At 44.8% G+C, this 26,571-nt stretch overlaps 4 protein-coding genes across 7 annotated transcripts; 1 reads left to right on the top strand and 3 right to left on the bottom strand.

Annotated features, from left to right (window-relative positions):
* Positions 1 to 1,047: 1,047 nt before the first annotated feature.
* Positions 1,048 to 12,993, bottom strand: ube2h (ubiquitin-conjugating enzyme E2H (UBC8 homolog, yeast)). Its single transcript, XM_088288793.1, has 7 exons — positions 12,699 to 12,993; positions 5,321 to 5,397; positions 5,111 to 5,185; positions 4,995 to 5,034; positions 4,029 to 4,081; positions 3,440 to 3,568; positions 1,048 to 3,323 (listed from the first exon to the last, which is right to left on the bottom strand). Exons 1-7 carry the CDS (start codon positions 12,749 to 12,751, stop codon positions 3,199 to 3,201), a joined length of 552 nt encoding a protein of 183 aa, XP_088144919.1. The 5' UTR covers positions 12,752 to 12,993; the 3' UTR covers positions 1,048 to 3,198.
* A 445-nt stretch (positions 12,994 to 13,438) lies between these two features.
* On the bottom strand, positions 13,439 to 16,493 carry zc3hc1 (zinc finger, C3HC-type containing 1). Its single transcript, XM_088287852.1, has 10 exons — positions 16,300 to 16,493; positions 15,780 to 15,882; positions 15,550 to 15,700; positions 15,389 to 15,472; positions 15,186 to 15,313; positions 14,963 to 15,099; positions 14,587 to 14,842; positions 14,347 to 14,511; positions 14,059 to 14,268; positions 13,439 to 13,971 (listed from the first exon to the last, which is right to left on the bottom strand). The coding sequence occupies exons 1-10, from the start codon at positions 16,431 to 16,433 to the stop codon at positions 13,900 to 13,902; spliced, it is 1,440 nt and encodes a 479-aa protein (XP_088143978.1). The 5' UTR covers positions 16,434 to 16,493; the 3' UTR covers positions 13,439 to 13,899.
* A 400-nt stretch (positions 16,494 to 16,893) lies between these two features.
* klhdc10 (kelch domain containing 10) lies at positions 16,894 to 20,722 on the top strand. Its single transcript, XM_088287851.1, has 9 exons — positions 16,894 to 17,135; positions 17,585 to 17,806; positions 18,334 to 18,488; positions 18,569 to 18,717; positions 18,784 to 18,868; positions 18,939 to 19,005; positions 19,074 to 19,121; positions 19,200 to 19,339; positions 19,476 to 20,722. The coding sequence occupies exons 1-9, from the start codon at positions 17,060 to 17,062 to the stop codon at positions 19,683 to 19,685; spliced, it is 1,152 nt and encodes a 383-aa protein (XP_088143977.1). The 5' UTR covers positions 16,894 to 17,059; the 3' UTR covers positions 19,686 to 20,722.
* A 41-nt stretch (positions 20,723 to 20,763) lies between these two features.
* On the bottom strand, positions 20,764 to 26,239 carry cax1 (cation/H+ exchanger protein 1). 4 transcript variants are annotated; one of them, XM_088287850.1, is made up of 20 exons: positions 25,986 to 26,239; positions 24,894 to 25,073; positions 24,690 to 24,829; positions 24,502 to 24,607; positions 24,293 to 24,409; positions 24,160 to 24,221; positions 23,885 to 24,073; positions 23,371 to 23,556; positions 23,214 to 23,313; positions 22,999 to 23,140; positions 22,701 to 22,884; positions 22,533 to 22,632; positions 22,333 to 22,451; positions 22,229 to 22,266; positions 22,000 to 22,121; positions 21,598 to 21,731; positions 21,433 to 21,527; positions 21,288 to 21,366; positions 21,082 to 21,190; positions 20,764 to 21,003 (listed from the first exon to the last, which is right to left on the bottom strand). In XM_088287850.1, exons 1-20 carry the CDS (start codon positions 26,071 to 26,073, stop codon positions 20,930 to 20,932), a joined length of 2,364 nt encoding a protein of 787 aa, XP_088143976.1. In that variant the 5' UTR covers positions 26,074 to 26,239; the 3' UTR covers positions 20,764 to 20,929. The 4 variants fall into 4 exon arrangements, with proteins under 4 accessions (XP_088143976.1, XP_088143974.1, XP_088143975.1 ...); XM_088287848.1 differs by having other exon boundaries at positions 21,868 to 22,121; XM_088287849.1 differs by having other exon boundaries at positions 23,214 to 23,556.
* Between the last annotated feature and the right edge of the window lie 332 nt (positions 26,240 to 26,571).

Consider the following 26,571-nt stretch of genomic DNA (forward strand, 5'->3'; position numbering starts at 1 on the left):
AACGTGAATTTTGGGAATGGCGGAAAATAGTTCAATTAATGTATTTTAAATTGAAATGGTTTGAGTCCTAACTGAGGTGAATATTATTAAATAAGAGCAATATAATTATTTAGTCAGATCTGATTGTACAATGCTGCTTAATTCATGACAACCTGATTCGATAAAAATGATCACATGAAAAAGATGTTAAATGATAGCAGCATTAATACGTTATGTAGCCTACCAGAAATGGAGCAGATTGATGCGTGACAGAATACATTTTTTCATCCTAGAAGGGATTAAAGTGCCTTATGTCACCAGATTTCTCCTCCTCCACCCCGAACCTTTGGTCATTAGGCACCGTCATGTTCAAGTGCAACGGAAAACGGGCGCCATCTTGTGTCGATAAAACGCTTCCAACTAAAAACACGTATAATATTATTAAATACTACCGCCAGCAGAAAACTCACCACGTGACTGTAAATAATTATGGAATTTTGTTAATAAAAGATGAAAACATACCTTATTGTTAGCTTAGCAAGCGAAGAGATGGTGGTTGGTTGTCAAAAACACACGAAGAGGATGGTTGCGTAGACCGATGCTGACATCTTGTGGCCAGACTTGGTACTTCAGCATCTTCCTAAAGGAGAGCCTATTAATTTGTGAGAAAATAAATATTTAGGTGCCTCTTAAAGTATACCGTATACAAGTATTTTTTACATCTAAATATCGTGATACATGTATATGATAAAAAGTAACTGCAACTAAAATAAAAAATAAAAACAATTACATAGTAAACTTGGCAGTAAATACTATTTACATTTGTCGAGTTAAAAGAAAAATCGAATACAAATACTATAGGTCTAATGGAAACACATTTTAATAAAATCACATCTATATTAGGAAAGAAAATTAAAATATTAGAATATCTCTCTTTGGTTTTAACTATAAGAAAATAATACTTTTAACGTTTCAGTTGATAATGGGTAAAGATGCAGATAAAAAAATTATTCGAAAAAAATAAGATCATTCAAGCGTGAAAACAAAAGACTACAAATAAGTCACTCATTTGTACACATTGAATGTTTTATTAAAAAAGAGAAGTTATAACAGTATATTTTTTACACCACTATTTATGAGGTTATAAGCCTATTGATGGAGAGCATTTGTCCTTATCTTTTTTTTTTGACAGGCATGCCCACTTCACAATGTCAAAAAAAATATATATAAAAAGAGGGGGACAGAGGGGCGCAAATGAGGGGTGAGGTGTGCTGTGAATAAGACCAAGGATGCACTTTTGGGGTAAATAAAAATAAAACACACTAGGTAGCAAAGAGTACATGCTGTGTGTATGTGTGGGCTTTGTCATGTCCAAAACGTGTGGCACAAGTAATACCGGGAATGGGAGGTGTGCATGCAAGTGCACAATAGGTAGACACGGATGGGGGGGGGGGGGGGGTTATACTGTGCTGAAATTACAACGGAGGCTCCCTGAACGCAACACAAGTCAACTCCTTGTCATGTTTCGAGGTACACTTTCCAACCAGGGTCACTTAAGACATTTCACTTTTTTTGGTAAAAAAAAAAAAGATTAATTCATTTTGAAAATGAAAAGTCTTAGCTGACTTAGTCATTTACGAGATGTAAAGACAGTTGACTTTTTTCACACCAATAGCGGGCTGAGACTGATTATGTTGATTTTATTACCCAGCAGGTGCACAATGCACAAAGTAGGCCTTCAACATAAAGCAAGCTGTTTTTTTTTCATTTTCTCGCAAAGTTACAAATCATCAGTTGCCTTTTTTGAGGGGAGACATTCTTATTTTTCTCCCATTCAATAATCTAAATGGGGTCCAGCACAGAACTACCAAAGGTAAAAAGCAAGAATTCGAATCTGGATTATTTTTAAAACAAAAAAACTCTCTTCGAGGGGAGCGGGGATTACCATTCATGAAGTTTAGAACATTGCTGTTTGGTTGTTAGGATTAAGAGTAAGAAGAAAAAAAAGAGAGGGGGGAGTAAGAACGTTTGTTGGCAGCTTCCAAAGAAAATTTGAAAGCTGAGAATCTGCATACGACCTTTCTGGGTTATCCTGAGTGGGCGCCGATCCAAAAAAAAAAATAAAAAAAAAAAAAAGCCTGCATCTTGCTACACCGAACCTCTTAATGTACCGCCGATGCAATACAAACCAAGGATGTGGTGCCAGCTTTCCATGTGCCTCTTGTTTCGGATGGACTACGCTAGGAAACATCTGTACAAATGAAGCATCTTATACATTTCATCACACGACAGACGCCAACTAACTAAAAAAAAAAAGTAAAACAAAATTGCCAGACTAAAGCCATATGAATGCTATCTATTTGGAGGACTTGCAACCCGGAACTAGCTATGTGTTAGCATCCATCTAAGTGGAGATTGTCCAAAGAGGAAGAGGAGTACCAAATGTGCTTTTTTTTTTTTCCTTCCTTCTTTTTAGTCGCCTTCCTTTTTTGTTGTTGTTGTTGTTGTTGTTGTTGACGAGGCACAGAGGAGGGGAGTTGAGCTGGGATCCACACTACTGCATTCTCGGAGGGGGGAATACATTGCGAGGTCCTCTCCGAGCACTCGGACTGCCATGTTTGGTACTGTAGACACGCAAATGCGAGGGGGGGGGGGTGTTGAAATAATCCAAACATCTCATCTCCTTCCTTCCTGCGTTGGGAGAAAACTGGGGAGAAATTAAAACGGCTGGTGGGGGAACAGACCCCTGTGAATCCAAAGTGTGCTCAGAGCAGTGACGTCACGCTCAGTGATGTCATTTGTTCTGCTAACGAAAAACAAAACCCCCAAAAAATAAACGTGAGTAACTGCCGAGCCGGCGTCCAAAAAGCGGGGTCGCATCCGTCCGTGAGCGCAGCGACATACCCTGTGCGTGATTGTGCATCTCTTGTTCAAATACTGTCCTTGCGTTGGGCGCCACAACCCCTTTGACACACACACAAGAAGAAAAAAAAAATAGGGGGAGTATGAGGAAGAGATGCCGAGATGGGAGGAGGAGGAGGAAGCTAGATATTCATAAAAATCCTTGTTTAGTAATAATAATAATAAAAAAATCAAGGTGTTTAAATATGAATATTATAAGTCTGCTTTGTCATGGGTTAGGAAATCAAATATAGTCTCTGTGGGGAGGGGGGGCACGGGGGTGGGGGGGTTGTTGCAGGAGGAGGAAGACGTCCACCACTACAACTCCATATCCTGGGCCTCGTCCTCGGAGAAGTCGGACATGGAGCTTTCGGACGAAGAGTCGCCCGCCCCTTCCTCTTGTTCCTTTAGCGCCTCCTCTGTTGCATATTTCTGGATGTACTCTGCACACACACACACACACACACACACACACACACACACACATAGCAACACGTCACGTAACGCATCACCGGAAAAGAGAGGTTGACTTTTTTTTTTTCTTTCATCTTCGGCAAACCTTTGATTTTCTGCTTGTACTCCTCTGGCCTGTGCAGATACATAGCGGCCGCGTCGCCGTTCAAAGGGTCGATGGGGTTGGGGTAGGCCAGCAGCTGCGGCAGGAAGGACTCAAAGATGTTGGTCAGATCTGCCCAGCGTGGGACGGGGAGAGAGAGAAAAAGAAAAAAATGTCAATTTGCGACAAGCTGAGGAGTTTAACTTGTTTTTCCAATTCCAAGTTTCAGAACTACAACGCTAACACTGCGAAGCTAACATGAAAAATATGAGGCCCTCCCATTTGCAAGCTTCTGCAGTTCTGCTCTCGTCTGCTAGGTGTCACTACTGAGGCTCTTAGAGAGTTGTGAGGTGGGGGGGGGGGACTCGCACTTCCCCAGTAAAGCCTTTTGTGTGTCACAGCTGTCCAACTTCCCCAATCATTTCAAGAACGATGGAGAAGGGCCTCGCAGCTGACCGCCATTAAATCATCTCCGTCACAAAAGGGGCTCTGACCTTTCTCGCCGCTGGCGTTAACTCATTAGTATTCACCTCTCCCCTCGGTAAGAAGATTAAGGCAATTCCACAACACACACAGCCATGGACGCACTCACCATAAAGGGCTGTCCACGTCTGGTTGATGACATCTAAACACACCGTTCCTGACCTGGATCGGATGAGCACAAGGCACGTTGTTACAAAGCATGTTATTTTTTTTTTTTTTAACATACAGTGGATTTAAAAAGTCGAACACCTCTTTTCAATATGGTCCATAATCAATACAAGTTGAGAAGTAAAAATAAATTAAAATGAATGAGGTTGCGCAATTTTATCCATCATCTTACAACTGGGATGAGGCTGTGTTCAGAATTAACCCATTGTCAAAGGGCCTCGAAATAAATAAGCCCTAATAAATTCCAAATGTTCTAGTAGGCTTTTCTTGACATTTATTTGCTTCCGTGCAAAGCCTGAAGGTTAGGTACTCACTATGACAGACATTTCAAACTGTTCATAATTCACTTCATGGCTGCAGATGAACAAAAAAAACAAACAAACAAAAAAAAATAATTACATTTTCTGACGTGTGTTCAGATTTTGTTATGGTAAGGATGGCGGTCTCTGTGTCAAGCTTTAGGGCTGTTTTTTATATAGCTGCAACTGTGTCATTAGTCAAGTTGTAAGGAATTAATATTAATGATAATAATTTATTATGACAAAACATACGATTTCAACAGGGGTGTGTAGACTTTTTATAGTGTATGTTATCACTACTTCAAAATCCACGCCCATCTGGCCCTTTTGGGCTCAAGACCACATATTCCGAACCGATTATTTCCACACGTATTCATCATTTTCCTTGTGGTGAATCCATTTTTTCCCTGCGAGTGTCTGCCGGAGCGAAACAAGTGTGTCAGTGGGGTTGGGACAAAGACCTGCCGCCATGCAGCACGGCGTCCTTCAGAGGATCTGGCCTTCTAAGCGGTGGATTAATGAGGCCCGGAAAAACAACTGCGGTCGGCCAAGTTTTGTCATTCGCTGCGTTCGTTTGTGGGTGAATGGCGGCTTGTGCGTGTACTTACGCTTCGTCGATGTTGGGGTGAAAGATCTTGTTCATGAATCCTGAAAAAGTGAACCGGAGAGATGAGCTTTAAAAACATGAAATCGTGACATCAGACGGTGGGTTGACGCTCATCACCTATTGACGGCGATTTGAAGGGGTATTTGTCGGGCAGATCCACTCGCACTTTCCACACGCCGCCCTCGTACGGCGCTGGAATAGAGCAGGAGACTTTGACTCATGACTTTGAAGCACATCAAATATCAGGGAAAGGTCTTTTTTATCATGATAATCATAGACGATGAGGATTTAGTTTTTATTTTTTTATTTATTTTTGGTGTCACTTACTTCCCTGTGGTCCGAAAAACTTGACTACAAACTCGTTGAGTCCGCTGAGGATGGTGACTTCGTGTTTGCTTTCGATGCTGATAGGCTGTCAAGGACTACAATTCACAATCAAGAGTTTTTGCACTGTGATTATAGATCAATAGTTGCTTTTTTTTTTTTTTTTTTAATTTGAGATTTAATGAAAGTATAAAACATAAAGCCCCTTTAGCAGCACACACAGTAGCAGCTGGCTTGTCAATCCTTGTGGAGTGTGGCTCCCATTAGCTTTGAGCGCTGACCCCCCCCCCCCCCCCCCCCAAAGGGTCAAATCAAACTGAGGGGTTATTTTAAGCTCAGGCGAAAGCGAGCGCAATCCCTGACCTGAGCCAGCTAACGAGTCGCCGCTCGGCCCGGGTCGCGACGGAAGCCGCGCCTTTCGAAGGACGTCAAGAGATTGGGACACGTTAGTGTGCTAATTGTGAAATTGCTCCGGTGCGTGTGCGTTGTGTCACCCCGACGTTGGGGGTGGGGGCAGACCTGCGAGGGGAAAGCTGCGCGCTGAGGTGTGGTTTACACTATCAGTCAGACTTGGCACAGCGTTATTACGTTCAGTTGACAGACCCGCATCATGCTGGCCATATAAAGTCAGCAGCGATGGGAGTTTTGAATCATCCCCCGTATTGCTTCATTTACGTTAATAACGTGCATTAATTATGGTTAGGAAGCTGCAACGATAAATTAAACGTTGAGCGACACCCCCACCCTCCCTTACCTTGGATTAGTATAGATAAATCATAATCTGTGGTTTGCACCAGGTGCCATTTATCTTTTCATCCACACACACACACACCATCTGACCGAAACAAAATCAATCCGTCATCTAAATTGACGTGCTTTCCTTTCTGTAGGCACCTCAAAAACATGTGGAGCACCAGTTTGGGGAAACAAAAAAAAACAAAAACAAGTCTGACAAAGTACTTTCGCTGCTACAATTAAACATTCATCCCTCGCCGACCACAGTTTAACTTTTCAAAGTGGTTCATGGGTAAAAATATGCTGCGGAGAGTGTTTACGCTTGTGGTGTAGACATTTTATTTTCATTCCTTAAAAATATCTCATCCTGACCAACGTCTTTCCAAATACGGAACACAAACACGGAAGACAAGGCGCTGTGTCAAAAGGCAAATTACACTTTTTTTTAAAAAATTTTTTTAAACCAGCTGCCGGCAGCTATAGTGTCTCAATCACAGTGACACAGCACATTTCAAGCACACAACATCCTTAGAAATATTTATCACCACGCCATTTATCTTTTTAAAAAAAAATCACTCATAAAGCAGCATCGACTACTATGACCACCAGCTGACATGGAATGGAAATCATAACCAAGCTTCTCCAGCAAAAAAAAAAAAAAAAAAAAAAGCCTGCAAATGAAAGGTTAGTGAATAACATAAAGCGGTGCTCGATGCCCCCCGAGCGACTTGGAACACGTCACGTGATGACCAAAAGCGGAACTACAGCATGTAAAACGCATCGCTCGTTATGCGCCGCCACCCGACCGTGAGCGAATGCACTTTAGCCGATATCAAAGACGAAGCTAATAGACTGCAGTCCTCCAAAAGCAACATGAGAAAAAGCGAGGCTAGAAGAAGGTCAGCCAACAAAGTGGCGTCGCTGCGAACATGGCGCAATGATGAAGAGAAGGTGAAAAAGAGCGATGGCGAAAGTTAGTTGCGGGAGACAGCTTCCCTTGAAGGCCGGATGACATCGTCGCTTCGCTATGCGGCCTATGGATGACAAGTCAAACATTTCAACATGAGTCAAACATGAAGAGTTTCCACTGCGGGGACGTCAGTTTTAGAGACTCCCGTGCAACCAACGGAAAAGTTCCAGAACGAGAGTGGGCACAAAAACAAGCCCTGTGGTACACACAGATTAATCATACACACTGCAGTCAAACTATTCCAAATATTCCTGTTCCTGAAGTTGTTCTGCGACAGGAGTTTGAATGTGTGAGAGCATAATAGGCGTGCTATTTTTAGACACACCAAACTGAACCCTGACAGCTCAACGGCGAGTCCAAACAAAAGCAGTGGTAACCAGGCGAAGGGGACAGCACGACGAGTGTTTCGACAACAGCTCTCAACTCCTGACTGAAAATGTCTGAAGAGTTAACTGCCAGAGCCCGTGCACAACCACGCGACAACGTACAATCACAAGGCCGTGCACATGAAAGGCAGGAAGTATTGCAGCCAGCCACCGGCGTACAAGAGCTTCCTCTTCCGAAAAGACGCAGCAGCGACATGTCTACTGGATGTATACAAAAAAAGCTACAGACACCCAAAAAACAAAAAACAAGATATCAATGTTGGCGAATTTAACACAACTGAGAGTTAAGGGCTATGGAACAGTCTGAAACTAAACTGAAACTCGAGTTGAAGCAAATATAACCAGAGGAGTTCCATCACCTTCCATGCAAAATTGACTCGCTGCTCATCCGCCCCGTGAGGCGAATTCAATTTGCTCGTATGCAAACGCATGCGGCGCATCTTTGGAATGCCGCACGGAGCGAGCTAAACAGATTACTCTGCGCCCTGAGTTGCCCTTCATTTGGCGTTCTGAAAAGCGGCGAAAAACGCAGAGCGGGGAGCCGCGGTAGCGAGACCCGGGCTTAATCCGCCGTCCAAAGAGCCACCTGATTATTAGCTTGATTTGACATTTTGTCTCTGGGCGTTCACAGTCCAACTCTAGTCTCCGACTACTTGGAAAGGAGACTTGTCCTGCTTGGTGGAAAAGGAGGAGGGGGGGGGCTCAATTGTCAAAGCCAAGGCCATCTGCTAAGCATGCTAAGCTGGAGGGTCAGATTGAAGTACGCTGTGATATCTTCTGCAGCGATGGAAACAAACGGCGCTCCTACCGCCTCGACACGTTTGCGCAACGGCCGACGGTTTCGTTTTATCACTGCCGCCGCGTGTTCCACCTGGGCTATCCGCGGCCGCCGTCGATAAGTCAGCAGAGGACGGCGAAAGGGTCCAGTCAGCACCCAGCTCTTCCTACTTTTCCTCCTAAACAAACTTTACATGAAAGCAAGCTTTACCTCCAAGGGCCTGAACTCATTATTTCCCTCAGGCGTTCACGTCAACCAAATATAAACTTGACGTAGAATGACAGGACTGATAACGTAGTTTCACATGTTATTGCAGCAGCACCATTTATTGAACTGTTTTTTTTTTCTCTCCCCCTCTTACTGTGCGTCCTCTAAGCTTCCAGCTCTGACAAAACAAACCATTTGGTATCAGCATGTGTGGTCCACGAAAAAGAACCTCGCCGTGGTTTTTACATATCAATGGCGATGCAGCCCCAAGGGCCCGACGCTTGATGCTTTTGCAGCCGTTAAAAGCGGCATTCGCTGGATGCAGAATGGCCATTTTTACTTTTAAGGGGGAAAGAAACCGCCGCCAACAGTAGATCTGAACAGAACAACCGCTTCCTCTCAATGCTTCATGGAAAAGCCGAGTTATTATAGTAGCATTACCATGCAAATTCCGTCTCCATTCGAACGGGCCTTGCTGATCGCTCCCCGCGAGCGAGGTGCGGGGAGCGCACAAGCGCCGCACGGGCTCTCGTCTTTTGTCTCGCAAGGGTGAGAAATGAAAGCCCACCCAGCGCAAGCAAACGCGACTCCCTGCGCCGCGCCTCCTCTCGAGCCTTCCACTGAATCAACAGTCTATTTACGGCAAAAGGGAGCGCGGTCTGTCAGGCAAAACAAACAAACAATAGCACGGTTAATTACCGCAGCGGAGGAGAACTTCCGGTCTGGATCCGAGGCAAGTGTCTAATGAGCTCACAGGCAGACGCCATGTCGACACGGACTAACGCACAAGATGCAATTTCAACACTGACGTGTTGATGAAAGCGCCGACGAGACGAAATTCAAGAGCGACGCGACTGATTTGATCACATACCGATAAGGAAGACAAAAGGTTGACGAGGTCATGATGCGCTAACATTTGACAAGGCCCGAATGCCAAAATAATGATCCGACCTCCTTATTTATCTCGAATCAATGGAACTGAAGGAGCTTGTGAGTGGCTGGCTGGGAGGAAAAAAAACTTGAGAAAACAAAGAAAGGAACCTAAATCCATCTGTTTTTCTAAGAGAACTCAGCCATGCATACAAGCAGCATCGCTGATCGTGCTGGGAGATTAGCTGGAAGGGCCTCAAACTTCAGATGCCTCGCTCCTTGACAACAGTATTGAACTGTCACTCAAGAGGTTGAATTTGGCTCAAGTGGCAAAAATCTGCAACCATGTTTGGATTTGAGGCTCCACATTAAACCATAAAAACAGGGCGTGATTGTCAACCAACACCTTTTTTTCTTTTCCTGCATCGGCTTGTTTGTTGTTTGAAGTGGTAACAGATGAAACGGATCATCAAGTAGGGTAGATTGAACCTGTTCTAACCAGCACTGACATCGAAGGACACAAAAGGGAAGTCGTCTACAAACGCTGGGCCGGGATCCTGAGGTTTGCCCACCCACTGATGTCACGCGCTCATCACGCTCCTGTCAAGTCAATCAATCGAGTCGGTCAGTCTGAATACACCTGTCCCCTCCCCTTCTTTTGGTCCGGTGCCTGTGGCTTGAACTCAGCCGGTGGCAGGAGGCCGAGGTCGCAAAAACAACAAAAGGGCTCGGGGCCGCTGATGCTGTCCGGATGTCGTGTTTTAGGAACTCAACAATGGGGAGCTGAATGACCAAGTGGGGAGTGGATAAAGCACCGATTTGGCATTCAGACTCACGGAGGGAGGTGGGCAAGAGAGCTGTGTGGAGAGGAACGGGGGCGAGGGGGGGGACATTTACAAAAAAAAAAAATGTTGAAACCGACCCCAGACTGAGAATAAATCAGTCGCTTGAGGGCAAAACGCCACATCGACACTTAGCGTCAAGGATAAAGCAAACGCTTCGGCCCGGTCGGACTCACCTGTAGGGATACAAAAATAACTGACAAAAGACCCCAAACGCGTCACGATGGAGACCGGGGGGGGAGCGCTGAGGCACCGACCTCAACTCCCCGCCGTGCTGAATATAAATTGCGAGTCGCCATGCTTCACAGAACTGCTAGACAATCATTTTCAAGACCTTCCAGCAGTGACAGAGGTAGAATACAATGTCTATGCAGCCGCTGTAAGGTAATGACATTTCAACAGGGAACTAACACATTCTATTCTCTGAGAGTGGACTAGAAAAATGCAGTTTACAGACCCCAAAAAATTATCTCATCTAGATATGTGTCAGCATTTTACTTTTTTTTTTCTCCACCAAATTTCTAGGAACATTAGCTTTGTACCAAGCGCACTAGAAGCAGTTCTGTTCCGCCCCATTCTCTCGCGCCAAATTCCACCATCCAGACGGCACAAGAGCTCGCATTCACCATAGGCTTAAGGCCTTTGTGGTCAACCTGTGCTCGAATTCCAGCGGCTCGCTGCTAGAAAGCGCGTGTAAAGCGAGCAGGCGATAGATAAGTGCAAATAATTGCGAGGCAAACATACTAATTGAGTGACTGACCTCAATCCCCTATGAGGGAGGTGAATTTGAGGATGGGACGTTGGAGTAAAAAATTAAAAAACAACCGTGTCGCTATTTGTTAACGACACAAGGGACCAGCTAGGTTAAATAGCCCAAAACATAGCAAACAATTAGATTCAATGTCAGATAAAATGTGGCGTCAAGAGTACAGCATGACCATCTTCTTAATAATAGTATCAAGATGTCATGTGACTGGAATGCCGGCACACATGGCGGCAGGTCGCAACAATATCAACGGGATGAATCTCCGCACTTAAATCCGCAGCCCGTTCGACTCATTCTCAGGTATTCCCTCACGGTCCTCGCTCTAGATTCCACAGCACTCCGAAGGTAAATTAAGCGCGGCATGACTTGCTAGGTTTTGGTTACGGCAATAAAGAGGGTGATGTAAGGGCAAAATGGCACGGTCAGCAAATGAGTCGTGCATATGGTAGTGAAGAGAAGTGAGCAGGTGGTGGCGAAAATCCTGCAACCTCCACCCCAACCATGAGGGAGAAGTGGGGGTGCACTGTCCAGTGTTGAACATTGTCATGCAATGCAAAAAAATGACCCTGCTCGATTAAATGCAGACAGTTCCAGGACAACTTCCCCTTATTAAGAGCAACCCAGTGGGAAGGCACACATCTGACTAAGCTTTACTGCCATCCCATCAGCTGTTCTAAGCACCTCCCTCGTGTACTTTCTGTCTAGTAACAGCCCACCCAATGATTAGGCTCCACTGTGCTGGGACAAAAACAAACAAAAAAAACTACCGTGCTTCCAGAACAGAATACCCATTGGAGTATATATGGAAGAGTTGCAGTTGACACCAACACGAACAAACTGTGACATCAACGACTTGACAACAAGCAAGTAAGATGTATGAAAAGTTGCCATTGCGACACCTGCAGTGCACCTTCACCTGCCTGTCACGGGTCACCTCCTATTCGCAACGACCGTTTAAAAAAAATGGCAAGACGGTAAAAGGCACACGTTGGCTGGTGTTGCGTTTGCCAGGCGGCCCCCACAAGTACAGTACGTTGCGCCTCGGGGAGATCAGGTGGCCATTTTGATGTTGAAAAACCAACCAACAAGACTTGTCGCTAGCTCGCTAAGCTAACACACAAGCTACGAGCTAGCGTTCCAAGTGACAGCTGCGCGAGTGCGCTTGGAAAACGACACATTTTCCCCCCCAACACATTCTGTTTCGATCTGCTCCGATCGCACGAAAGGGCAGCGCTTGAGCGAACAAGTGTCGGAACAAAAGACAAAAACAGGGCAGCGTTCTCAGTTGACGTCCGCTGTGCATTATGTAAACAAGCTGGTGTGCCAACGTGTAAAAGGAGGCGAAATTTGACACAAATCCTCTTGACAGCAGGCAGGTCGAAGCCACAACAGTTCGGATGTTTTATTAAATCCGTGCTACATTCTAAGTGTACCCCCAGAAAATGAAAGAGATTCCTGTATAGGGCTGAGCAACGTTAGCATCTGCTCGAGCTCCTGCAGTTATTTTTGAACACAAGACGAGCGAGCTAAACAATAAACCCCAACCTAACGATAGTTTAGTGATCCAAAAAAGACACAGAGTGGACATTGTTAGCTCGTTAAATTGAATCGTCAACTAAATAGTAGACAGGTTACGAATAGCGCAGGCTCTGATAACAAAATGTTGTTTACACAAACACTATTCAGTGACAATGGAGGCTCTATGCGTTAAGACACCAGGACAGACGTCAAAAGAACGTTAGCTCGTATCATAACTCCACACACAAAAGAACAAAAGTGTCCCAAGAGGCAAATGAGGCTTGTTTATGTTGATAGAAAAAAGGATACAGTTTCACCACGTCGGTGTCCATTCGCCTTTTGCCCGGACTTGGAGACGACATTTTTGCGATTTCCACCGCAGAACACAGGCAGGTCAACGGAAAGCTAGCCCCCGACACGCTAGGTAGACTAGCAAACGGCACTATCCGAAAGTTAACATTGGCTTGGGGGAAATGTTGGCCGCAAACACTTCTTCTCGGCTTGAGCGTCTCCGTCCTACTCTGTGGCCGAACTAACGATCGACAGACAACTGGCGTTCACTGGCTCTCAGCTCTCTGGCCATGGTTCTGACAAGCTGGGATCCCTCCGCGCATACGTCATATATGCGCGACCCAACGTCACCGTCAACAGACATATTTGTAGTTTTTAATGTAGAGCAAACAAGAGAACGTGATGCAGTCGGATGAAACGCGTTTCTTTGTTGCAATCTGTCCAAAGACCGCCAGGATTGTCTGACTCATCATGAATTCAAATAGATGAAAAAGAAAGCTTTGAAAATATATTAACATTTGTTAATGCATAATTCTAAAAAAATAATTAAACGTCCAGTATGATCAAAGATCAAAATGTCAACATAACATGGGCTGTTACATTAACATAATTTAACAAAACACCTAAATGCCAATCAATACAACTTAGAAATGTAAAACAGTAATAAAGTATCACGTGTATATGTTAACTGAATTAAGAGCAATGTGATTACAATCTATTTGTTAAACGTTTATAAGAAATTTGAACATTACACAACATTTCAGAGGGTCATTTTATTAACCAATCCATGCATGATAGTGAAGACGAGATGAGCAATGCGTTGTCACAAGAAGGCAAATACAGAGTCAAGGCAGCTAAATCCAAACATGTTCAATGTTCATGGCACACAATTTATACCAAATGGCAATCAACCGGAGTTAAGTACTCTCATTCACACACAGTCACGCTCGGCATAAATGTGAGGTGCTATTCTAACACTGTCTCAACACACGCTGAAAGTAAACATTTCCTATCCAGTGTTGAGCCGTTCTGGCCCTTTCTCATCATCAGGGATTTCCTGTCTTCCACAGATTTTCACACACATCACGGATTACTATCAAACATGATGTGCTTGTATCCCAAAATTCGGAGGAGATTAATTGGTCTTCCTCTACAGAGAGATGGGATATTAGACTATTGCTCATCTCTTCAGTCCAGTGAATGTTTTAATTGATATGTTCTACTGAGATGGAGCGGATTGCTGCCACTGACGGAATATAGCAAACACTCTTTTGGATCGATCAGGTGGGCCCTGGGAGGACAAGACAAAAGAGAAGTTTGTAAGATGATGTGCTGAGTCATCTCAGGACAAAGTACGCAATCCTAACGTTCGACTTGCCTGCGCTGGACTGCCAGCCGCAGTGTTTGTGTTCTTCGGCGGCAAGAGGAGGTCAAGGACGGCCTTCCAGCCTTGCTGATGAGGCGCTGGCACGGAGTCTAAAAGGGGCGTGGCCTTTGGATCCATATTCTCCTTTCCAACGGCCACCCAGGGACACCAGTCTCTGTGCTGAGCCAGCGGGTCGAATGCATTCTTGTGCACGACCTCGTCCTAAAAGAGCGAGCGAGTCATTTAATGCAGTTTGGGGACTCTGAGGCATGTTGGGGGGGGGGGGGGGGGGTCACTTACAGCTAATGAGAGGCACAGGCGTTTGGAAGGAAGGGACAGACTGTCACCTTGCCCCCGGCTACGAGTCGCAGGCCTCTTGCCCCTCATCAAGGGACTTGGCGGCTCTTCAACAGGACTGGGCGAGTCTCGACTTCGGGCTCGCAAAGCTACAGGATTGCCCTCACTCTGTATAATGGGTCAGAACGTGATGATTGATAACTTACAGGATATATTATTGATGCAACTTCAATGAAAGCTTGCCTGGTCAGAGCGGCATGAGTCCTGGCTCCTCAGCTTCATGCGACTCGGAGTGGACGGAGGTGTGGGTGAGGAAGGAGTCGACTGCTCTCCCTGGACCTCCTGAGCGGGAGCAGAGGCGGCGGGAGCGCTTGCAGCATCTGTCCCGGCATCCCCGTCACTACCCACGCCTTCCATTTGGTGGAAATTCCACAGGCCCACTTTGCGCATACAGTACGAGCAGTTGAGGATAGGTAGCGTTGCGATGTGCGCGCCCGGGCTGAGGAAAAGACAAGTTGACATTTAATCCAGCCATTGTAAGCGAGGGAAGGTTGAGGGTTGAAACAACAAATCAAATAATTCTGTCACAAAATATAAATAAATGAAGTTTCAAACTCACTTTGCAGCCCAGCCACAGAGCGAAATGATGCAAGCTGCCACTTGGACTGCAAAAGGTTCTGAGCATGTGGTTCCCTTTCTTTTTTGTTCCTCCTCTATCAGCTGCAGGATAACACTAATAACATCCTCGGTCAAAGACTGCACAAAAACACGAGACACACAATAGTCACATCAGACATTTGCAGATGATTATTTCTATCCGATCCAAGTCCAGGATTCCTCACCATTGATTTTAACAGCTCAGGCTTCATCGATGGAAGCTGCTGTCCAAGCATACACACGCTCTGATAACGCTCTATAAATGCGGTCAGAAGTTCTGAGGGCTCCCCGGCTGTCACAATCCACAACCGCTCTGAAGGAGAAAACATTTTTACAATCGCAAAGAGTGTGGCATGTTCAACGATTGTATGAAAAGTGAAGCTCTCACCTGGACAAGGAAAGTCAGGCCAGGGACAAAACTTCTCATGTTTGGTCTGGAGTTGCCTGGACAGCTCTGCGATGCGCGATTCATCTAGTTGAGGAGAGAAAAGAGTCACACTTCCAAGCACTGAATTCAAGTTTGGCTTATTTATGAGTCACTCAGCTTACATTTGTCAAAGTCCAGCGTGAGTTGTAGCGATGCGCAGAGGAAGGCCTGGCAGCTGAAGCACTTGAGCATGTCGTGGGTGATGTTGATCCAGCCGTAGCGGGCGCACATGAGAGGGGAGAGCGCGCGGGGTTTCCCAGCCCATTTCAAACAGTGCTGCGCTAAGGAATTCTGATTCAATCGTTACTGACATGACATGCAAAACTTTAATTTTAAGACAACAAAAGGATATAGAGTAGGACTGCACTCTACTGAAAAAGGCTTCTTTGTTGGTTGCCTCACAAGGTGATGGAGTGTTGCTACTGACTTCTGGGTCTTTTGAATCGCCTTGTCCACTGCAATTACAAAAAAAAACACGATGCAATTAAAAGTTCAGTGTCATAATTTACACATGTTAAAATGCATGCTTCTAACATGAGTAGACCAAAAAGAGACACTTCTAATCTTAGCTTGAACATCAGTGCCAGCGTTCATATGAATGCCCTCCCCCGCCTTGTAATTTACAGCATGGCCAGAAGAGATAACGTGAAGAATTTAGCAACACATGCTTTGCACAAGTGGAGGAGATAATGCGTGTAAAAAACGTGAGAGACAGATAACTGCACACAAGCCCTCATATTTGAGAAACGCCTCTCTCCGTGCTCCTTACTGTGTTACATAGCAGCCATGCTTCCGCGTTAGCTAGGGAGATTAGCCGAAATGCTGCACAACTAAGTCGCAAAAATCAAATCAAAGTTGCTTTTTGCACCCACCAGTGGGTGCCGGTGTTGGATGCCGAGACTCCCTCGTTGAGAAGTTCGCGGATTTTGTCCGGGGACGTGAAGGCAGATTTGTTTTGATTGGAGTTGCCGAGGCGATCCCCACGACTAGTGCCAATAGCCGCCATGTTGGGCTGCTTCTTCTTCGTCGGTTTGAGTGACGATTGGCAGGTAGCTTTTAGGCACACTAGCGCCACCTAGAAATACTGCACGAACGTCACTTAGGTGTCGCTGTCATTTTTATTCCAATGGGTAATGTAAAAAATAGCCATAATGGAAATTCAGTCAAATTAAATGATCAATGTGGAATTTGCTAAACATTGGCCTTTTCTGTTGTTCGCATTAATAGCACGGAGAAGCTCTCCAAAACTACTAGCTGTAGGACAGTCGTTTAATTGTGTAGTAATAGGACAAAAGTGTCACTAGTAGCAGGAAAAACATCAAACCCAAAACCGTCGTTATACTAATGCGCTGAATTATCACAGCAATGATGAAAGAAATAACTTTTTCAAGTTAGGATATGACCACTAGCTTTGAAGGATATTGACCCCGCCCCCCTTGGATGACGCAGCGTTCCAAGAACGCGTCTTCTGATTGGCCGAGGCCCTCGCGTAAGATGAGTGTATGGCTTCAAACCTTCTGGGGCTGCACCGATATCATTTACCATCATGTCTCCCGAGCACTCTAGGACTCGGAGCAGCTGTTTATCCTCGGTGTGATGTTGTGGGAGAGGCCGCGATAAAACTGGGACAAGATGACGGACGCCCAATGCGATCGCTGTCCGGACCAGTTGAATAAATTCGAGAAGCTGACAGGCAGGCCGCTGCACGGTGAGCAGACGCTACAAGATCGATCAACAACATTAGCACACATGCTAATGACGGCTGCCTCACCGCTGTCACCGGTTGTCTGACAAAGACAAGCCATGCAGCTCACCGCCACATAATAAGAACGTAGCCACTAGTCAGATTCGAGCTAGTGCTAATGCTATGCTAGCATCTCTGTATTAACCGGCTTGTTTGTTTTTATTTGGTCAAAACATGTTTTTTTTCTTTTTTTAAGTGACAAGACTTCTTTCTGCAGTGGTATGTTAAAGTTTTTACCTGAGTGAGTTATTCCGTGGGCTAAATGCCATTTTTAAATTTACAGCTTCCTGGACACTTCATTAGGTACACCTGATCTTGCCCATCCCTGCCAGTCTCAATCAAAACAAAGCATCATCCTTGGAAAAGTGCGATGCATGTCACTCACCGTGTATGTTTATCCCTTTTCTCCTCAGGTCGTCGTACTCCCCCCGCCCGCAGTGGCCACCGCTGCGTTGCAGACAACACCAACCTCTATGTTTTTGGAGGGTACAACCCGGACTACGATGAGTCGGGCGGCTCAGAGAACGAGGACTACCCGCTGTTCCGGGAGCTGTGGAGGTACCACTTTGCCACGGGCCGATGGCAGCAGATTCAAACGGAGGGCTACGTGCCAACAGAGTTGGCCTCCATGTCAGGTGAAACGTCTATACTATAGCTGATACTGTTTGACTGAAAATGAAACTCTTTCATCACAATTTCAAAGTGTGGCATTATCAAGTATTGGCGAGTACTCAAATGTAAGCGCAAGGGAAGAAGGACTAGCGATACCGCCTCTATTTTAAGGTAACGGGTACTTCTAGAGGTCCCCGATCCCAGCCACTAATACTTAAGGTAAATACAATTTGACATCAAGTCCTCCTCAGCAGTAGTTGGCGCGATTCTACTACAGATTGACACATCGACAAATCATGATCTGCGGCAGAAAGAGAGTTCTTTGTTAACTATTTTTTGTCATTTATTAAATTAAATTTTATATATCGAAAGTACTACACGTTCTCTGTAACTCTGAGTAAAACACAGCTATCGGTCTAAAACATGCACTCTGTCTTTAAAAAGCGGCATTGATGGACCTCTAGTATTACGGAGCGCCTCGTTTCATTTCACTTTTAAATGAAGCGCAATAGGAAAAATGTCAACATTTAGCACCGTTTCCTCACTGCAGCCGTGTTGCACGGTAACAATCTGCTGGTGTTTGGCGGCACCGGGATCCCCTTCGGCGAGAACAACGGCAACGACGTCCACGTTTGCAACGTCAAGTACAAACGATGGTCGCTGCTCAACTGTCGCGGGAAGAAGCCCAACAGAATCTACGGACAGGTAACTTGTTCTTACGACAACCACCCCCGCACGCGAGGCTACTTGATCTCGATTTAACATTTTGTCATCCCTTTATCCAGGCGATGGTCATCATAAATGGCTTTCTCTACGTGTTTGGGGGCACAACGGGGTACATATACAGCACAGACCTGCACAGGCTGGACCTGACCACCAGGGAGTGGATCCACCTCAAGCCCAACAACCCTCCAGACGACCTCCCCGAGGAACGGTACGCTCTCCAATTTCCTAACTACCGACCAAGCTGCAAGTCAGCGTTATGAAACGGTTGTTACAGGTACAGACATGAAATAGCACAGGACGGACAGAGGATCTACATTTTGGGAGGAGGGACCTCCTGGACGTCTTACCCCCTGGACAAGGTACTTGGTAAATATTTTTAGATATATTATTTGAGGAATTTTTCATGTATTGTTTTGTTGAGTGTAACAGATTCACGCATACAATCTGGAGACCAATTCCTGGGAGGAGATTGCGACAAAACCTCATGACAAAATAGGTTTGTGCCCTCTTCTCACATTATTTCACGACGGGTGTTTTATATTGAACCATTTCTGATTCTTTTAGGGTTTCCCGCTCCGAGAAGATGTCACAGTTGTGTCCAAATAAAAAACGGTAAGTACCTTTGGACAAATCACCGCAATCGATTTGAATCATGAGCTTGTCGCACGTGACCATTCCACTCCGCTCTAGATGTATTCATTTGTGGCGGCTACAACGGCGAGTTTATATTGGCTGACCTGTGGAAGATCAACCTGCACACGTTCCAGTGGAGCAAGCTGCCCGCCGTGATGCCCGAGCCGGCCTACTTTCACTGCGCCGCCGTTACGCCGGTGGGTATGATGCTAGTGGAGCCATAAAAAAAAAAGATACAAATATGATTGACATGTTTAATTACCTATAATTAAACCACTATTCTATTAATAATAGAAGCTGTACTTTTTTGGGGGGGGGGGTCCTTCCGGGCAGACGGGCTGCATGTACATCCACGGCGGCGTGGTGAACATCCACGAGAACAAGAGGACTGGCTCTCTCTTCAAGATCTGGCTGGCCGTGCCCAGCTTGCTGGAGCGTTGCTGGGAGAGGCTCCTCCAAGCTTTCCCTCACCTCGCCAACCTGCCCACCATGCAGCTGCTCAACTTGGGCCTCACGCAGGAACTCATCGAACGCTTGAAATAACGAACTTGGAATGCCAACGAGCGGCAGGAAAGGAGTCATTCCTCCTCGGCCAAAAACTATGAGATGCCTTCATTGCCCCATTTTTCATCCTTTTTTCTTTTTGCACTAAATGTGATCAATGCTGAAAATGGTGGCTGACTTCTATTTTCCATCCTGGAGCGGACATGATGCCTTTCTTTTTCAACGTCAGTTTGCCAAATCATGACTTGCTTCTCAAATTGAAATACTGTATTACACTCGTAATATTATTTTAAAAACGTCTGTGCAAAGGATGGACTGTGTATATTTATTGTCAGGACTTTTTTTTCACACACACCATCTTTCGTAGACTTTTAGCTTTTAAAGTGATCCGTCTTTGTATTGTTTCTTTGTTTACGCTCACGTTATCTGAAACGATCATCCCCAAAAAGCAGATGTTGCTCCATCTTCAAGAAGACTATGTAATTATTAAAGGAAGTCAATTTAATTTTTTACTCTTGATCACGTCCCTGATAGCGAGGGACTTAAAAAAAAACGCATTGGAGAACAATCACCATGTGGAATTTACGGCAACACATGCATTTGTTTCTCTTTAAAAGTCACGTCACTGTGAATTTGGTGCTCTGTCAGAATCCATTTTGAAAGTATATATTTTTTTTTTTGTGAATAAAGTTTAACGCCCTCTCCCGACACTTGAAATTGTTGATTTTGCATGGGCAGTTGTGCCTGCAGCACGCCAACACACTGGAGTGCCTTGAAATATTAAAGCGGTTCAAATGGGATCGCGGCAGTGTGATGATTGGACAGTTGCCAGTGCATACATTTAAGAATACCTTTTGAAAAGGGCCAATTTCGAAATTAGATTTTATACATTGTTCATTAATTTGTGAATAGATTTTTTTGTATCACATTACAGATGTTCCCTGGATGTCTTTGCTTTTAATTTAATTCTGAAAAACGACCGTGTTGAGTTTACGGAACTGAGCGTTGTAATTATGTACACAAAATGCTTGTTTTATTGTGTTGAGTTGCCAATAAAGTTGGGATGCAAAGTCTCACACGTGGCTCGGCTAAAATCAATGTACTGCGTGAAGAATAATAAACTGTCTTTATTGAGCATATTTTACAAAGAACCGAGAATAAATAACAAATATCTACATAGAACTGCAACGGCAAGATGTGTAACACTTGGAATTCTTAAGTTGCTGAACGCTTCCAAGAATATACTGGATTGGATTTTTTATTTTTAAGATAGCCCCAGTAGATTAACAAGCGGGTGGGGATGGAGCAAAGAAATATAGAGCCAAAAGGATGAGGTAGACCACGACCAGAGCAGTGCCTACAAGCAAACGAACCAACATTTTAATAATCCTCCACAAAAATTAAGAAAAAAATAAAAAAAACATCACAGACTTACCCTGAAAGTAGTCACACTTTCCATCCATGAAGATATAATTAACCAGAATGACACTGAAGATGCTTGCCCAGAGATGGATGTCACTAAACAGCAGCACAAATCCCACATCCTGTCCACATATTTTATAAAATTAGTATACGTATCAAAAGCGCTACTGCACACTAAAGCTCTTGTATTGGATATCAGGAAAAAGTGAATTTACTTACGTAGAATGCGTTGAAGAGGACAAGTAGCGGGATCTGAATCATGCACACCTGCACCGCAATACAGCTGCCCACTTCCAGACTGGAATCAAAAGTTTGAAGTGCGTTTATGAAACATAACCACGTGTGCATGTGATGAGTGAAGTACCTCAAACTGATGTTATTCTGCAGCGCAAACTGGATGCCGTTGACAATTTCGGGAAGCTCGGGAACCATCGCTAACACAGTCACGGCGATGAAGTACTGAAGAAAGCACAGAGAACGGCCTCGATGTTAAATAAAAAGACTGTAAATTTTTTTTTTTTTTTAGTACCAGGGAGATGGAGGAGTTGGTCAGCAAGGGTTCGATGTTCTCCGTGACAAGATCGGTGCAGCAGGCCATCAGCACCGTGGCCGCTATGAGTGCGCCGAGCGCCCTCCACCGTGACCAGTGGACCACATGGTGACCTGCATGACACGTCGTTGTCGTGATCTGCGGCCTCAATATTTGTATGCTTACCCACCTTCCACTTCACTTGCTTTTAAACATGGATGCTATTTTTTTTTTGTGACCCGCATGCATAAATAAGGATGCTCTACACACCTGTGGCAATGTGCCCGGGGGCGGAAATGCTGGCATTAATGGACGAGTTGGTGGCAAGGAGGGGGCCAGCGGCGCCCTCGCTACTACAAGGGAGCGTGGCGGCGGCGGCTCCCTCGTCGACCGCGTACTGACCGTGGGCATGGCCGGCTTCACTGATGTGGATGTCGTAGATGTGCGAGTGGGTTTTTAGCGTGAACATCAAGCCGATGAGGTATGCGGCAGGCAGCAGGACGGAGATGATGTACACCAGAGGCCTGGTAGTCATATTGATAATCATCATCATGTTTTATTTCCAAACAGTGAATAAATTATAATGGAAAAATCCATTATTCCAAAGCGTTCACATTCTACTCCTACTTACTCGATATGCATCATAATCAAGCGGGGGTCCGTTTTACTCTGCAACGAAAAACAAAACATTCAAGTATTCGGAAGCGTTCCGTTTTGGAATTAACAGCAGCTGACCGTGTCGTAGTGACAGTCGTTGCACACGAAAGGCACGCTGGCATTGCCGGGGATGTTGGAGCAACTCTCGCACACCAGGCTGCCAAATGTCTTGGCGAAGAGGGTGGGCGCAAAAACCCCTGAGAAAGAAAAAACGAAATAAAAGAGAAAACTGCTTTTGCCCTTTGCTGAAACAAAACATGGCTGTACTTCAAACATACCTCCTATGGATATGAACAGCAAAGCCGAGCTCACACCAGCCGAGCGGCTGTTAAATCGCTGCTCTCGGTGTTTAATGCCGCCAATAATCATGCAGACGCCCTGTTTGGGTGACATAATGCGTTCATTCACATGACTGAGCCCAACCAGAATCCGGTGAGATCGCTTACGGGTATGAAGAGTATGCAGCCCAGCAGTGTGCCGGTGAGGGCGGCCTTGACGACCTCCTCGTAGCACTTCGAGGCTGCGCGGTGGCCCTGCAGCAGCGCCGTGATGTAGAAGGTCATCTCGGTGATGGAGCCGAACGTGGCGTTCACCACCGCGCCCACGGCGAAGTTGCTCTGAGCTGAAATGCTGCGGAAATATGGCGTTAAAAAAAAAAAATATCTTTTGACACACCAGTCCTGGATTTTTTTCTGACACACGTTGCATGCCAAAAACAGTAGTCGGAAGCTAACAGTTAGCTACCTGGCGATGCCCACTCCGATGAAGTAGGACAGCGGGATTATGGACGTGACGGCCGTGGCAAACTTGGTCTCGGAACTGAAGTATTTGTGATTCCGGTCAATATAGCCGATAATCAACGTGATTATCACAAAGGGGAGGAGATCTGCGAGGGAGCATGGATGTAAGGAGAATAAAAAGCAACACGGTAAATTTGTCAAGACTTTCTAAAAGGATACTCAGTGCAAAGATGCTGATCCCTTGTACGGTGTACTTGTAGCAATAGACGTTGACGGCGCGGTAGCAGCAAAGGATGACTCTCCCCTTGCACCGATGCGTCTTAAAAGGACAATGTGACTTAGTACGGACTTGTGATTCCGGGCAACTTCCGGTTACCGTTTCTACAGCCCGTATGCACACGTCCTCGGGCGCCATTAGCAGGATGATGGTGAGTGTGTGGGCGTTCATTTTGGAGACGGGGATGGTGAAAACCAGAAGCCAGGAGATGACGCAGGCTACTGCGTGCATCACTGCCAGGATGGGATAGCCCAGGAGCAGCCACACGTAGGTGCTTACGCGACACTGCGGGTTTGGAGGGGGGCGTTTAGGACAAAAATTGATAAGTAATAGTAATAAAAATATTTTATGAAGCAACGACATCAACACAAAACATGGTGTTACTTTTGTCCACTTGGGTTTGCTATCCTCATTTTTCCCACTGTAGTATCTGTGACTTTGAATGTGTGTGGCTTTAAAAGGCAGGACCTGGCCTGGTGAGTGACGTATGCGTTAGGGAATGAGAGAGTAATTGGCTATGTAGCCAATCAGTGCGTTGAGTGACTGAGCATCCATGATTGTTTCTTTTGTTTTCATTTGTTCAATGAAAAAGTTCTTAAATTATCTGTCTTACCCAGTGTTTCGGCCTGGTTCGAACTGTTAGTTCTGGCGTAGGCAACTCAATGGGTAAAGGGGAGGACACCAGAAGAGGCCCGGTGTCGTTTTCCATGACCGTGTCGTTGTTGTCCTCGAAGTCACTCTCTTCGGGAATGACCTCAAACCTTGGGTGCTTCGCTCTGGGTCTTTTTGTGAAGTAAGCAGCCTGAGAAAAGGAAACATATCTCATCTGGATAAAGCACATCAAGACGCGTGGAAAATAACAGAGACCTTTTTTACAGAGTGTTTTACCTTTTCCACTGATTTCCCAAAGGGCCAGATAAAGTACCAGGCCAACTTTAAACATAATTTTCCTTTAATGGAAAAAAAAAAGATTACAACAAAAAAAATCATAGACATGATTCCCAGAGAAGACCATACCAACCATATGGGGTGCCAACGATCGTCAGAAACATCACAGAACAAATGAAGATGTAGGTTAAAGAAATCCACCAGCCGAATAAAATCACATAAACAATGTTACCCAAGGTCACCACGGAGCCTGGAAAGCACAAAAATGGGTTTTAGTGAATCCCCCCCCCCCCCCTCAACAGAAGCTTTTGTATTAGATTGTGCTGAATGAATTCAAAGGACCTTGTGGCTTGACGATGCTCACGTCCGAGTAGAGTTCTTTAATCACATCTGATCGGTCTTCGATGGGCCTGTCTGTGACGTTGCCTCTCCATTTTCGGAAGCCAAACTACAAAGCCAAAAAAAAACCCCAAAAAACAAAAGATTAGAAAGGTTGCCTTTAAAATAAAGTGGAATTAAGAGCTGCTTACCTTGTAGTTGTTGGCTTCCCTGTGTGCCTCCACCTCATTCTCAGCCCTGATGGTGGTCTTGGAGGTGCTTTCATGCCAAGCTTCCTCGCAGTAGCGCGACGGCGTGGAGCGTGCCGAGTTGCCGTGTGCTCCCGTGCAAGCTGCATTAAAAATATTTATGTCAACATTTATCCAAATGTGAAGTGAGAGTGCACCGTACGTCACCTCTGTGCACAGCTAGGGAACACTTTGGCGTGTAGTGGCAGAAATGGTTGGCGGAAAAGTCAGGCGAGGGCAATTCAGCGGCGTTGACGATGAGCTCCGGGTGCTGCGGCCCGACACAGAGGTGCTCGGTTTGGGACAGTATCCTTGGAATTGGGCGATTCGGCTCCTGATCGTTGTTTTCTGGACGGCGGAAACATGAAAGGCCGAAAGGTCACAAAAGGGCGTGGGTGTGACTAACAACAAACTCCTGAGAGTCATGCATGACACACACACATACACACACACCCCCACCCCCCCCACACACACACACGCACACACACACACACACACACACCCCGGGACTACAACTGATCACATTAACAATGCATTGTTGCAACACATAGACGACAAAAAAAGTTGCTATGGTACAACAGTTCTATGGCAATTTATAAGAGTATAGCAAGTAAACTCCAATGCTACCATACCAATTTATACATTTGCACCTTTTTTTTTTAAATAACTAGTTTTATTAAATGTTTGGTCCAAAAATGTTGTATACATTTAAACATATTTTTGTTTTGTACCAAAAAAATCTGTATCATTTGACTAATCAATATTATTAAAATAATCATGATTCATATTTTGTTTCATAATCAAGCAGCCCTAAGAGAAAATAAAGACATCAATAAGACATTAGGCAATTAAATACAAAAAATAAAAATAGATTCCTATTCCAAACCAATAAAAACAATGACAACAACTTGGCTAGCTGTCAAACACGTTCAATTTCAAGAATTTCTGATCTGGAATTAACAATATACTGGATAATAATTTTTGTGATGATTTTACATACAAAATAAACATGTCAAATAAGACATTGCACAACAAATTAAAATATAAATACATTAAATTAGAAGCCGAAATTCAGATTCCAGTCCAGGTTCTATTCCACAGGTGAGTTCGATTACACTCGAAATAACAGAACAATGAAGTCCACCACTCCAAAAAAAAAAGCTCAATAAAAAATGTCGCTTACAATAATAACATACTAATTGTGTGGTGAATGTTAGAAGTAAGCAAAATGAATAATGAGAGAGAGAAAAAAAAGTGCACCTGTGGAGGCCTCCGTGGATCTCCGCCTCAAGCTCTCCTGGTCGCCGACTGTTGCTACAGACACAAGCGTGGATTTCGGGAGCGACATGTCCACTTTCAGCCTGCTGTCCAACTTTATGGATTTTTATTTTTACTCTCCTCTTTTCCAACTACGCAGTTCGATGCTGGTTTGACCACAAAACGCTGCTTTTTTGCGACCAAGAGAAGCAAGAAAACAGTGGCGAGGAAGAGGAGAAGGAGGAAGAGGAAGAGGAGGGGGCTATGGTAATTAGCTGAGAAAATTCTGGCACATGGATAAACGTCAAATATTTTTTTAATTGTCCTGTTTTTTTACGTGCTTGTGTGATTTGGTCGGACTTTTGTTTGTTTAAAACAATGAATGAATAAATTAAAATATATGTTAAAAATAGCCAAAACGGGTTTATGTTTAATTTATTTAAATTATTTTTTTGCAGCGTCGAAGAAAAAAAAGTTATATAAAATTAAAAGCGTTACATTCTAAAAAGTATAAAAATGTATGTAGTTGTTGGTGTTGTATGATAAATACAATGACTCTGACATGTAATGAGCAATATACGAACAGTAT

This window comes from Idiotropiscis lumnitzeri, chromosome 2 (genome assembly GCF_059441095.1).
Source record: "Idiotropiscis lumnitzeri isolate Australia: NSW breed Sydney's pygmy pipehorse chromosome 2, RoL_Ilum_1.0, whole genome shotgun sequence".
NCBI lineage: Eukaryota > Metazoa > Chordata > Actinopteri > Syngnathiformes > Syngnathidae > Idiotropiscis > Idiotropiscis lumnitzeri.